The sequence below is a fragment of the Etheostoma spectabile genome, chromosome 9 (genome assembly GCF_008692095.1).
Source record: "Etheostoma spectabile isolate EspeVRDwgs_2016 chromosome 9, UIUC_Espe_1.0, whole genome shotgun sequence".
NCBI lineage: Eukaryota > Metazoa > Chordata > Actinopteri > Perciformes > Percidae > Etheostoma > Etheostoma spectabile.
The window spans coordinates 4022711-4036596 of record NC_045741.1 but is presented as its reverse complement, the minus strand read 5'-3'; the positions used below and the strand labels follow the sequence as shown (position 1 = coordinate 4036596).

General features: G+C 39.4%; 2 protein-coding genes across 7 annotated transcripts in view; both read right to left on the bottom strand.

The window, feature by feature from the left end:
• LOC116695184 (protein LBH) overlaps window positions 1-6559 on the bottom strand; it is a 12468-nt gene extending 5909 nt beyond the window's left edge. For 2 of the 6 annotated variants that reach the window (XM_032525296.1, XM_032525298.1), the window contains exons 1-3: window positions 6319-6559; window positions 1602-1680; window positions 16-218 (exon numbers count right to left, since the gene is read on the bottom strand). In XM_032525296.1, coding sequence (XP_032381187.1) covers window positions 16-218; window positions 1602-1679 — 281 coding nt within the window. In that variant the 5' untranslated portion in view covers window position 1680; window positions 6319-6559. The remainder of the gene's footprint in view (window positions 1-15; window positions 219-1601; window positions 1681-6318) is intronic. The other 4 variants (XM_032525297.1, XM_032525299.1, XM_032525300.1 and 1 more) reach the window with 2 other exon arrangements.
• Window positions 6560-8632: 2073 nt separating this feature from the next.
• Window positions 8633-11872, bottom strand: LOC116695181 (neuroblast differentiation-associated protein AHNAK; the record flags this gene model as incomplete). Its single annotated transcript, XM_032525292.1, is given in 1 exon segment — window positions 8633-11872. A coding segment is annotated over 1 exon segment (2300 nt), but the record flags the coding sequence as incomplete, so codon positions are not given.
• Window positions 11873-13886: the final 2014 nt, after the last annotated feature.

Below are 13886 nucleotides of genomic sequence, written 5' to 3'. Positions count from 1 at the left end.
TCGTCTGCACTCTGCCTCTCCAGTTGTTCGTCTGCACTCTGCCTCTCCATTTGTTCGTCTGCACTCTGCCTCTCCGTCTGGCCGTCCGGAGAGCTCGGCTCGTCCGGCGGCCAGCGGAGCTCGCCGCTCTCCACCTCGGCTCCATCCATCGGCTCGACCACGATGGAGGGAAGCCTCTTGGACAGCTTTGGATACCTTTCATGGGTATCCAGGAAGATCTGTTCAAAGCTTATGTAAGGTTTAACTGGAGGGTTATCATCTTTGAAGGGGATATGAACATCATTATTCATAAAATGTGGAAGAACAACAATGCGGTAAAAATCGGATTAGGAAAAAATGAGTGTGTATCAGATGAAAGATTTGCAGCTGGACTTCACTGACTTATTACTTTGGTCTCCGACTTGAGATATGCTTTAGATAGGCTTTTCTATTTTCTAATCAGATATGAAAATGTTTTGACACATTATTGGTCTAGTTAGGATGTGTGAAACAGGGACTTAGTGGCTTTGTATAAAGAAGCTGAAAGAAATATATAGCAACGCTTGATTCATTGGTGCTACATCTTGTGAAACTACAATTAGGTCTTCCCAAAATGCCTTTCACCAAGTTCTAAATCAGCCAATAGCAGGCCTCCGAAGGTGACATGTCAGAGCTCCATTACTTCTGGCAAAACAGTTGTTTCAACAAGTTCACCTTGTCATAATACCCGACACTCATTGTATCTAACACTATCATACTGAAACAAACAAACCAACTTATACTATATGCCTATGTTACGCTAGCAACATCAATATATGCCATTAAAGAAAGTATTCATAAAAATCTTTTTTAATTTCTTCTGTTATTTCAAAAGAGAGATTTCCATGAAAAGTGCACTGGCAGGTTAATATTTTTAATGTTTTTTTTGTTTCAAATTTAACAGAATTCCTATATATTATATCACACTCTTAGCTGACGTAATACATATTGACAACTGATATTGACATGGTTAATATGAGCATGGATATTTTGATCAATTATGTCACTCTCAACAGCTTATTACATACCAACCCACAGAAAAGAGGTTGACTTTATTTTAAAATTTAGTGGAAAACTACATTATTTAGCTGTCTAAGTTACCTATAAACATTGTTTTAACTGCAGTTGAATTACTATATTTGAATGGGTCCTGACTCTAATGGCTATATGTTACATACATCTAAAAAAAAAAAATGTCAGTCCATTTCGTTGTAGTTATCTTGAGCTGTTTTTAGCAAAGAAAGTCAATTCCAGCAGATATCAGACTGACAAGTTCAAAAACATAAGCAGCACAGACAGAGGATTGGAGGATTTATCAAACAAAATAATCCCAGCGGCACCGATAGAAAGCATGAGTGGTCACTCGTTAGACTCAATGATGGTACGTTATGTCCGTACAGTAGTAGAGGAGAAATCACTCAGCTGGATAAGACACACATTTACTCACAGTCCACATACTCGCCGTCGTCACGTCAACCCACATTTTACTCCCTGTGACTCACCACTGTGTGCTGTCTACTCCAATAAAACAGAACTGCAACACACACACATATGCACACATGCACACACACCTGGAAGGATACTTCGCCCTGATCTGCTCCTGCTCCACCCCCGCTGAAGTCCTCTGTACCGGGCTCCAGAGAGTTCATCACTTCGGTCATCCTGGAGGGAAAACACATGCTGATGATCCCCAACCAATCAACTGTCTGTATGTGTGCTCTGTTTCCTTTGGCTGCTTTTTGTCTTGAGTTGGCTGATGTGACGGGGTATCAATCAATAATTGCTGTCCAATATGAAAAAAAACTACCATGAACTAAGACTACATTGGGGTGGCAGTAGCTCAGTCCTTAGGGAGTTGGGTTGGGAACTGGAGGGTCACTCTGGTCCCCGTACGGACCAAAATACAGAGTGTGGATTGGTGGCTGGAGAGATGCCACTTATTATATTATTGACTCCTAACAAAACAGAGTGTAAATTGTAATTTCCCCACTGGAGATCAATAAACAGAATAAATTACTTCTAAGTCTTGTTCACTAATACATTTGTACAATAATTTAAAACAATCATCTAATTTAAACATCATCCATCACATATTAAAACACTAATGACATTTTGTATGAAAGCACTGTGGATCCTTGAGGTCCTTTCCGTCCTCATATAACATTTGCACAGTTAATTTTTTGAACATCTGAACATAAAACCTGCGTTGTTCCCAATAATCTTCTCAGCAGAGGAGATGCCATGCCACAATGTTCCATCATGGCGTCCTTCACCTCCACCTCATCCGTTATTTTCTTATATCTGGACCAATATTACTACAAACATATTGCGTCTTTAAAAACAACAGGACCAGCCTTCTGCTCACTAGACTTCACACGTGACAACTTATCAGAATCACTTTTAATACAATTAGACCAGCAGTTGCTGTTGCCATGGGTACGAGCGTTTGAGATAGCATGCCTCTGATTTTCTGAGCAGGGCACTTTGCCTGGATGCACAAGCGAGGCCAAGGGCTGATCTTGGGGGTATCCATGTGTGCCGCTACGCAGCAATTACCACAGTCAGGACTGGTTGTCGTTGTGAGACTTTGTGAAACCTGGGATTGCTTCTGCTCCCTTTTTACCGTGACAATGCAGCCTTTATTTCCTCATCAGAGACCGGTATTGTTAATCTGGGGGGAGTGTGTGCGGTCAGTGCGGCCGGTCTCATGAAGGCAGCAACTGGAGAACCGGAGCTCGGCACATGATCCCCGTCTGATCTCTGAGAAGTGCATTCGCCGAAGCAGAACAGACACAAGAATATAAATGTGGATGCCAGGAGTGAAGCTTCTCTTGTGCTTTTTCTTTCTTTTTTTCCCCCCTCTCTCCCCGGCTGAATGGTAATATGGGCTTATTTGAGCCATTAGGCCTAAACAAGGTTATCCGTGTGGTAATGTCTGCCTGTTTAGTCTGCAGGAAGCCGCTTCACTTCTGCCTGAACAGAGGAAGGAAATGTCAGGACTCGTTGCATTTGGTGGTTCCAAACAGGATTTCTCGCATCGTGCATTTGCAATGTAATATAGCCACGATAAGCCTTGAGTTGAATTTACCACAAGGTAAAATGATTTGATCTTTAAACTAATTATTTTACGCTGGAGACCTGTTTTATTTTGGATTTCACTCGTGGTAAAATAAATTCCACCTAAAGCCCTATTTGTACTGGACTAGTATTACCTGGGGACCTCTAGCACTTAATGATACGTAATAATAAACATTATAATTACAGAGGTTGTCTGTGATGTTAATCCATGAGCAAATCTGCCATGTCAGTAATTAACTACCATATTTCACCAAACACAGGTTATATGATAATCTTAGTTCCATGTGAATCAGCATATTTGTGATTTAGGGTCATGCTGGCTGCGTTGGCAATTATAAATGAAGTTCTACAGAGCACTGGCATCATATGCGCAGGATGATGTCAGCAAATTCAAGTAAAATACAGACTCTGCTTACGCGGTGGGGATGTGGCGCACTAAACCCGGTCATTTCTAAATCACGTGAGCTCCCCAGTTATACCGGGTAATTCCGTGGGAATAGGGCAGTGAAGATTCCTTCACGTTTAAGATGCTGCTTGATTGAAACAATCGTTTTTCAACAAGACAACTGGAATTGATCCTAAACTCACACAACACAAATGTGTGAGCTGTGAGCTCCAAATATTACTAAAGGTGCCCTGTTGCGTTTCAACCATCAAAAGTTATGTTTACATTTGTTAATTCTTACCTAAATTCATTGTGTTTTTATTTTGCAAAGCCTATTAAAAACAAAAATGTTTTAACTTGTTCATTGTTCACTGGGTGAGGGAATCCCCAGAGGCCTCACGATACTTATGTCACGACACGGGATTATTGCGATTTTAAACAAATTGCAATATTCTGCGATATATTGCAATGTATTACCTTTTTTCCAACTTCAAATGTTGTCCCCAAAAGGACATTTTGTCAACATCTGTTTCATCTCTGTTTGTTCATCTCACTTTACTGCTGCAACATGGGATTGTCAAGCAGACAATCTGACCAACACATATTTATTAAAAGATCAATACTTGGCGCCTGTGTATCGATACAGTTTTGCCACTGAAAATATTGCCATATGCTGTATCCATTTTCCCCCCACCCCTATTGTTTACGTACATCTTTGCTTTCCAGCAGTCTTCTTCTTCATTGCCATTGTTGGCGCCATTCTGCACTTCTTTGCACATTAACAACATTGCTCCATAGCACCACTAGTGGTGAAAAACTCTAAACGGTACCTTTAAGTAGGGATGCACCAAATCCAGATTTTTGGGGTTAGGCTGGTTAAGATTCTGCCAAATCTGAAACCGAATACCAAATCCTCCTCCTATCCTCAGTCCATTAACGCAGTAAACACATTAATGAAGTTAACAGCGTCCTGTGCTGGGACTGTTCTTCCTTTGATGTACCTGAAGTTGCTACATTTTAGCTGCTGTCTGTAGATTCCTTCCTGCACAACTCGCATTCTTTCGGATGTTTCACACGCACATGTTGTAACCGCGGCGATGTTGTGTGCTGTTAAGGGTCCTCGCCACCACAAGACACGTCGGCATTGCAAAATTGAACACGTAGCTCGACTTGAATGGCCTTCTTTTGACTGAAAGCACTGCCAAACAGCACTTCTTCTGCTCATAAGTTCCATTTTCCCTTTCTCTTGTCCACCTCCATAAACCACTTCTCTTAATCAATTACACTGACCAGAGTGGCGCTTTGTAGGTCAAGATCAAAAAGCCCAAGCTGTCATTGGAAACTGTTTGGGAAGGCACTTTCAAAAAAACACCTGAAAGGTGATTGGATGAACAATCTGTCTATCCTGTCCACCAAGCGTTCGTCACACACACCTTAGTCTATAGCCACAACGTTCCTCTTCCGGGGTTGCTCTGCCACTGGAAATTCCACCAGATTTCACTCTTTTTAGCCGGACATCCATTACCTTCTTCTTTCTTTGTGTTGGCAGCTAGACTATGTATCCAATCTGAGTTTTCTGTTGCGTTATAGACAGCTGGCCGAATGAAACACAACATTTGAAGACATCCGTTTGGGTTTCAGGACATTTTACTGTGCATTTGTCCCTGTTGTCTGATTGTATGGACTAATAAATAACAGGCAGATTAATAATTGATAATGACAACAATTGTTAGTCAAATCAACTGTACGAGCCAAAAAACCCACAGAAGCACCTTGATGTACTCCAGCATCACAGACTATAAGTTTAAAGCCAGATACTTACACCTAAAAAAGAAAAACCTCATTTCCTCATGCCAAAATATCCATAAAACGAATTCTTCTTGCAGTCTCATTTGCATTTTAATGTTGTTGTTTTTTCAGATGAAAGATGTGCATCTGGTGTGACCTCACAGATCACAATGCCTCCTCTTCTTCTGTCCATCTTGTATTCATCATGGTGGAGACGGTCCAGTTAAAGGAGCAGCGGGTTTCAAACAATCAGCTCAATTCCCATATTTCATTTATTTACACATAAAGGCTATTGAGAGTTCTCTCAATATCCTTCATCTGCAAATGTGTTTCATTAGAACGACCGCTCTACTCTCTCTCTCTCTCTCTCTCTCTCTCTCTCTCTCTCCTCTTATCGCCCCAGCTGCACTTCTAACATTTTTATTTTTTCCAATGCTGTTGCTAAATCCCAGCCAGCAGCAACACCACCTCCTCAATTGCAGATTCCCCGGATAAACCCAGTAAGTTTTTAAAGCCCGAGGACATGAAAGAAAAATTAAATCCATGTCCAAATGTAGCAATACCTTCACTTCTGACATGTTCCACTGCTCTATTTTGCCAAAATTCACATTTCCTATTCTATTATTTTCTTTTGCTCCAATGGCTCAAGACCCTTAGTTTTATGCATTTATAAATAGCCCATAATTAATACATGTCCACACTGTAGAGTGTGCGCAGATTTACCTGCATGGCACACACAACAGGTAGCTAGTTTATTGCAGGTAGCCTACTATAAATGTATTTAAATAGCACTGTGTAGCTATAAAACACAGCTGCTACTCTTTTACAGACTGCTTTTTACCCACAAACCCCACAAACTGAGCATCACTGGAAAACAGTTCTATGAATTTTCCTAAACCTCTAAGGTACAGTTAAATTAAAATTAAAATTAAACTCATCAGTCAATCAGTTAGTTTTATAAAAAAAACGAACACAAGCAGATTTTAGTTGAGTGTTTGAAATGAATGATTGTTTGAGTGGTTATAGAATAAAAAGCTCCGTGGCCCTACCTGTCTGCGGGCTGATCCAGTGTCTCAGAGCAGGAAGGTCTCCGTCCTCCGCTGCTTCATCACACTGATGCTGATGAGGATGATGATGAGGATGGTGATGATGCTGGTGATGATGATGATGATGATGATGCGGGCTGTTGTGGGCGACAGGCGGAGGGGCCAGGAGGCTCCCGGTGAAGTTGCCGATCGTGTTGAAGTGTTCGGAGACTGCGCATTGGAGCGGGCCGTTCAGGGACAGTCGGAAACGTTGGAATTTACGAGAGGGAGCGTGCGTCCGATGTGTGTGTACAGGTGGATGTAGGCTCAAGTTAAAGAAGCAATACCACGCTACAGAAAAACTCTGTTACAAGTCAAAGTACTACAATCAAAAATAGTAGAAAAGTATCCTATAAAATATAGCCTAGCCTACTTTTAGAAGGATGTAGGCTAATTAGTAGCCTATTCATTTTGTAGAATGGCCCATTATATTATAGGATCATAATTATTATATAGCCTATATTGCAGGAGGTAGGCTAAACGTGGTTCCTAGATGATAAATAATATGCAAGAACAACTTCTGCAATCAAAAAGTTACTTAGTCTAAGGGAAAGTACAAAGACTTAAAGCAAGTACTCTACATGAAGAATGGCCCATTTCAGAATAATGCATATTATATTACGGGATTATAATTATTGATGTATTAATACGTTCATCAATTTAATGTTGCAGCTGGCAGAGCTGGGGCTTAAACACGGTTTATTGGGGTTGCCCACTTCCTAGTCTTCCATAGACCTTCCTCACTGACAAAGTGTGCTTTAAATTTGAAGGAAACTGATATTCAATGCAACTGTGATGCATTCGGTTTTCCGAGGCTATATTAAGAAATTAACTGATTAAGCTCTGAATCTGTATTTGGTAAGCGGTGAGCACATTCTCTTTATTCATCTCGTTCCTTGGTAAAATTCAAGCCATTAGAAAACTTGTTTCAGTTTCAATTTTAAATTAATTGGCAGAACAAGTAAGGCTCTTACTGTAAATCGATTATTCTTGAATTGAGGAATTTACGTAGAGCACTTAAAGGCAGCACCTAATCAGCGGTGAACCGAGCAGCCGTTGATGATTTTAAATCTGCCAACGTTTCGTTTTCAATGTTAGCTGAATTTGTCAGGTAACCTGCCACATTAGCTATTTACGCTGGAACTTGAAATTCAGACACACATTCAGAATGTGTCGTCTCTTTTTATAAGCCAAGTATTTTATAACATTTAAGTAGTTAGTGAATGAGTCTGTAATGCTAACAGCAACAAACTAATAGCAATGAAATATGTGTCTTTGCTGCCATTAAGCTAGCTAGCTAGCTAACACAGAGAGGTTTTACTGTGTTGTAGCTACTCATAATTCGCCTTTTTCTAATCATATATTTTGTATCCCAAGAACACAGAAATAGTACAAATACATTACACTATACTTGTGAGCTGTGTCTCCCTCTTGTGTGCAAATACTGTAACGTTAGTGTTATGTGTATTCAAACTTTGTCAGACCATTTTGTGTAATTTAACCTAACCTTAGCTTAGTCATGAGATGATAACCTAGCTAACGTTGAGAAATATAACGTTAGCTTAGCCTACTTTTAATTATTCATCAGCCTTAATTTACTTCTTCCTCTAATTTTTGCTTAGTAGTAGTAGTAGTAGTAGTAGTAGTAGTAGTAGCTACTTCCTCCACGTTACTCAGATCTGTACACTTTTACAAATAGCTAGGCTAAAAGTCCTACCTTCCAAATCTTACTTGTACAAAACTATAAGCATCAAAATATACTTAGAGTACCAAAAGTAAAAATACTCCTTATGCAGAATGACCCATTTCGGAATAATACATATTATATTATTGGATTATATAATCATTGATTCATGTAGTATAAAAATAATTAAATAAGCCCCACGTTTACCAGCTACAATAATTAAATGAACACTGTTAATCTATTAACATGTATTGTAAGTCATCAGTTGGATTTGTATTTTGTATTAATAATTTAAATCTGCAAAGTAACCACTAATTAAAGCATTTCAAAATCAATTAAGTAGAGGAAAAAAAGTACAATATTTGCCTCTCAAGTGTAGCTAGTAGCCTAGAAGTATAAAGTAGCATTCAATGGAAATACTCAAGTTAAGTACCTCATAATTTTACTTACGCTGAATTTAGTAATGTACTTTAGTTACCTTCCACCACTGGTATAAATTTGGTGATCTGACATTTGACCTATTTCAGTAAATCCGATGAAACAGGAAACTCATGAATTGCCCACCGAAAATAACTTCTCAGCTTCAGCCATAGGTTTACATATAATAATATTTATTGTGTATAGATTTGCAAACACATTGCATCATAATTCAAAGAGGAGCAGTAATCAAATGAAACTCCAGAGATCATTAAAAGCTATTTACACAGCCAGTTTGTACACTGATATTGAAACCTACTGTTAATATATATTTTACTGTAGCAAATTAGGTTCTAAGCAAAATATTAATACAAAATATAGTTGTAGCAGTACACTTGCGTTGTTTGGTCATAAGCGTTTCATTTCAGCTTTACATTGTAATTGTTTCTTTACATTTTCTGTTGCAGCAACAAGAATATTCTGGTGATACATGTACATATTCATTTTTTGATAAACTGCCCAATTGTATTGTAAGTGTTCTCTAATGTCAGCTTAATAGTAAAATTATTGTAAACACATTTTGGAATGTCAGTCACATTGATTGATTTTTGCAACCGTCTTGTTAAAAAAACCCATTTTAAAATCAAATGCACTGCAGATTATCATCCGATAAATAAGAGCACAAGTAAGTTGGATCACCGTTGTACATTAAAAACTATGAAACAACAAATATAAGTTTTGATAAGCAAAATACGTAGCTTACTTTAGTTCTGTACCACAACAAGCAAGGATATTTGGTGAAGTCCTGTCAGGATATACAGTAAGGGCACTGAGTTACACAGTTTATTACCAAGTGAATCACATTGTCAGTGAACTAGCCTACATTAATCCATCTCTTCATAGGTCAACAACATGCAACCAGAGATGGAAGTTAACACCTAAACACTAACTGATTGTTTCCTGTGATTGGTAAGTTAAACTTGCAAACAATCTTTTCCAGCTGCCAACCAGTTTTTTTATCTCACCTCTCTGTCACAGTGACATTCAGAATCCCACCAGCCACTGAGACTGGATAATGAGGGATTGTAATTTTAGACATAATTTACATAAAGTTATTTCACTTGTCGGCTTCATCAAAGAACCTCATTTTCTCAGAGTGCACAGACTCTCTGAGTCGCTGAATGGATGAAGCTGTCGCACCTAAGGTGGGCTCAGAAGAGTCAAACATACTTGTGATTTGTTTAGTTATTACAATTGTTTCTTTGCTTTCACTTCTTTCTGTTGATGTTTCCCTAACTAAATGCCTCTCGAAAACCGTTTTCCTGCTGCTTTGTGAATCCTCGACAGTCCACGATGCAGCTTCGTTAGCCTCTGATTCTAGGGGAAGGCCTTCAGCTGATTGGATTTGGACAGCAGTTAGCAGCTTGGCTCGCTGTGCCTCTGGGGTGGCTTGTATATTTGATGTAATGACATGTATTTTTCCTGATTCCAGTCTGAGCGTGTCATCTGATGAAGATGAAACTCCAGAAGACAGAATTGTGATTTTCTCAGGCAAGTTGGGCTCAGCTGAGATGAGCTCAGTTCTTGTGGTGGAAGTAATGTTACTGTGCATCTCTTCAAGCCCTGTGGCAGCGACAGGTTCAGAGTATTTAACAGTTACCTTGGTTGGAGAAGATAAGGACAGGCCAACATGCTCACTTGTCATCGCAGAGCTAATATCAGCAAAGGCGTCTGATGACTGGACTGAAAAGGTGGGGCTTGTTTCCTCAACTGTTCCCCCTACTGGGGTCTTTTCATCCTCGTGCATGTCTTTTTCAGAAATCTTGGCAGGTTCTGATGGGGAGGAGAGTCCAAACTTGGGGAATTTAAACCAACCTGTTCTTTCAGGACTTTTGGTAGTATTTATGTTTGTTTCCTTTTCCTTTGCCTCTAACTGTTTTCCTCTGGTTTCATCTGTTTCATGAACTTCCTTTGAGGTTTCAAGATGTTCTTCTGTTTTTGGAACATCAAATTCAACATCAATATTTTTGAGGATCTCACCAAACGATGTCAAAGTCACTTTTGCTGATTTACTCTCTCCTTTTGGCTTTACTTCCATTTCCACCTGTTTTTCTTTGCATTCTGTGTCAACAGGGACATGTTCATCTTCAGGGTTGGGTCTTGAAAAACTCAGCTTTGGCATTTTAAATGATGGTAGTTTGAATTTACTTGGAGACCCAAGACCCACACTTTCAGCCTCAGTTTTTGGCTTTTCAGAACCTTCTTTAGACACATCCGTTTTAATATCAACACTTGATATTGACCTTTGACCTTTGATATTGACAGAAACATCCTCCTTTAGTTTAGCTCCATCTGTTTCAGCAACTTTGTCTGCATCAGGTGCTCCTACTGTGACATCATAGGCTGCAACTCCAAATGTGGGCATTTTCAAAGTTGGCATTTTAAATTTCAATGGTGATCCCCCAACACCTTTTGACTTAGCTTCAGTCTCAGAAGCTTTCATTTCCACACTAGCTGAAGATTCTTTGACTTCAATTTCAGGGAGATTGACCTCTGCCTTAGCTTCTGGCAGTGTGATGCCTAGAACCTTCTGTGATGCATTTAAATCTTTTCCAGGTCCTTTTGCTTTTGGTAGTGCAATACCAAACTTTGGCAATTTAAACTTACTTTCCTGTCCATCATGTTCAACTTCAAGCTCAGGAGCTTTCATTTTAATTCCAGGTTGCTTCACTATCACTTCTCTTTCTGGAAGAAAAACATCAACATCTGGAAGCTCAGCACTGACTTCAGGTTCTTTAACACTTGACTTTGAAAAAGAAAATCTGGGGAGTGTAAATTTGGGTTTTTTCAAGTTCTCATCAAGTTCTGCAGCAGGTGGCTCTTCCATTGAAATAGCCCCTGAAAGTCCTTGGACTTCTGATTTGGCCTCTGGTGATGTAACATCAACTTTGGGTGTTTCAAGGTTTACATCAGCATCAGGGGTTTTCCCACCTGTTCTTGAAAAGGAAAATTTTGGAAATGACCAGTTTGGTCTTTTCATCTTGTTTTCAACATCAACTGTTGGTACATCTGGGATTAAAATGGCACCTTCAGATTCTTTGACTTCAACATTGGGCAATTTGATTTCAGCTTTAGCTTCTGGTAATGTGACATCTACATCTTTCTTTGATAAACTTAAATCAATTTCAGGGCCTTTTACCTTGGGCATTGAGATACCAAACTTTGGCATCTTAAACTTGCTTCCTGGTCCTTCAATTTCACTTCCTTTAGCTTTCACATCTACAGATAGGCATTCAGTGTCAATGCTGGGTGCAGTGAAATCCACTGAAGCTCCATCAGTTTTAATGTCTTTGTCCACATCAGGTACTTCCACACTGACTTTTGGAGTAGCAGCTCCAAATTTGGGTAATGTGAATGTTGGCATTTTAAGTTTTGATGGTGATCCTTCAACATTACCAGTTCGAGCATCAATCTTAGGAGCTTTCATTTCCACTGTAGCAGAAGGTTGTTTTATTTTGACATCCTGAAGTTGAACTTCAGCTTTGGCTTCTGGAATTGTGACATCTACATCTTTCTTTGGTAAGCTCAAATCTATTTCAGGCCCTTTTACTTTTGGCATGGATATGCCAAACTTTGGCATCTTAAATTTGCTTCCTGGTCCTTCAATTTCACTTCCTTTAGCTTTCAAATCGACAGATAGGCCTTCAGTGTCAATGCTGTGTGCAGTGACATCCACTGTAGCTCCATCAATTTTAATGTCTTTGTCCACATCAGGTACTTCTATGCTGACCTTTGGAGTAGCAGCTCCAAATTTGGGTAATGTGAATGTTGGCATTTTAAGTTTTGACGGTGATCCTTTAACATTACCTGTTTGAGCTTCAATCTTAGGAGCTTTCATTTCCACTGTAGCAGACTGTTGTTTTATTTTCACATCCGGAAGTTGAACTTCAGCTTTGGCTTCTGGGAGTGTGACATCTACATTTTTCTTTGATATGGTCAAATCAATTTCAGGCCCTTTTACCTTGGGCATTGAGAAGGCAAACATTGGCATTTTAAACTTGCTTTCCTGACCCTCTAATTCAACATCCCCTTCTGGTGGGTTGAGCTCCACTTCAGGTTGTTTGACTTCCACATTTCCTTCTGGAAGAGAAACATTGTCTGGGAGACTGACATCATCTTTAGAGTCTTTTGAACTTTGCTTTGAAAATGAAAATTTGGGTAATGAAAACCTATGCTTTTTCAATTTGGCATCAAGGTCTGTAGGTGCCCCTTCTATTGAAGTACCTGAAGATTCTTTGGTATCAATATCTGGAAGTTGTACATCTGTTTTGGCCTCTAGTGATGCTATGTCTACTTTTGGGACATCAAGGTTGACATCAGCCTCAGGGGCTTTAACGTTTGATTTTGAAAATGAAAATCTTGGTAATGTCCAGCTTGTCTTTCTCAACTTGCCATCACCCTCTACCATTGGTACCTGTGATACTGAAATTGAACCATCAGACTCTTTGATTTCAGCGTCAGGAATTTTGCCTTCAGCTTTTGCTTCTGGTAATTTTAAATCTGCTCCATTCACTTTAATGTCTTTGTCCACATCAGGTACTTTCACACTGACATGTGAAGTAACAGCTCCAAATTTAGGTAATGTGAATGTTGGCATTTTTAAATTGGATGGTGATCCTTCAACATTACTTGTCTGAACATCAATTCCAGGAGCTTTGATTTCCACTTTGGCAGAAGATTCTTTTAGTTCAACATCAGGGAGTTTGACTCCAGCTTTGGCTTCTGGTAGTCTAACATCTACATCTATCTTTGATATGCCTAAATCAATGTCAGGCCGTTTGATTTGAGGTCCAGAAAAACCAAGACTTGGAAGTTTAAACTTGCTTCCTTTTCCTTCATGTTCAGTTCCTGTAGTTTTAATATCTATTGATGGGCCTTCAGTGTCAATACTGGGTGCTGCAATGTCAACTGCAAGAACCTCTCCAGGAATTGTAATGTCATCTCCATCAATTTTGACTTCTCTGTTGGGCACCTCTACAGTGGCACTTGGAGTAACAATCCCAAATTTTGGTAATTTGAATGTCGGCATCTTATATTTTGATGGTGACCCTTCTGTAACTTTTGTCGCAATCTTCATCTCGGGAGCTTTAATTTCCACTTTGGCAGATGATTCTTTTAGTTCAAGATCAGGGAGTTTGACTTCAGCTTTGGCTTCTTGAAGTGTCACATCTACATCTTTCTTTGATGAGCTTAGATTAATGTCAGGTCGTTTGATCTGAGGCCCAGAAAAACCTAGACTTGGCATCTTAAACTTACTTCCTGATCCTTCATGTTCACTTCCTTTAGCTTTCAAATCTACAGATAGGCCTTCAGTGTCAATGCTGGGTGCAGTGACATCCACTATAGCTCCATCAATTTTAATGTCTTTGTC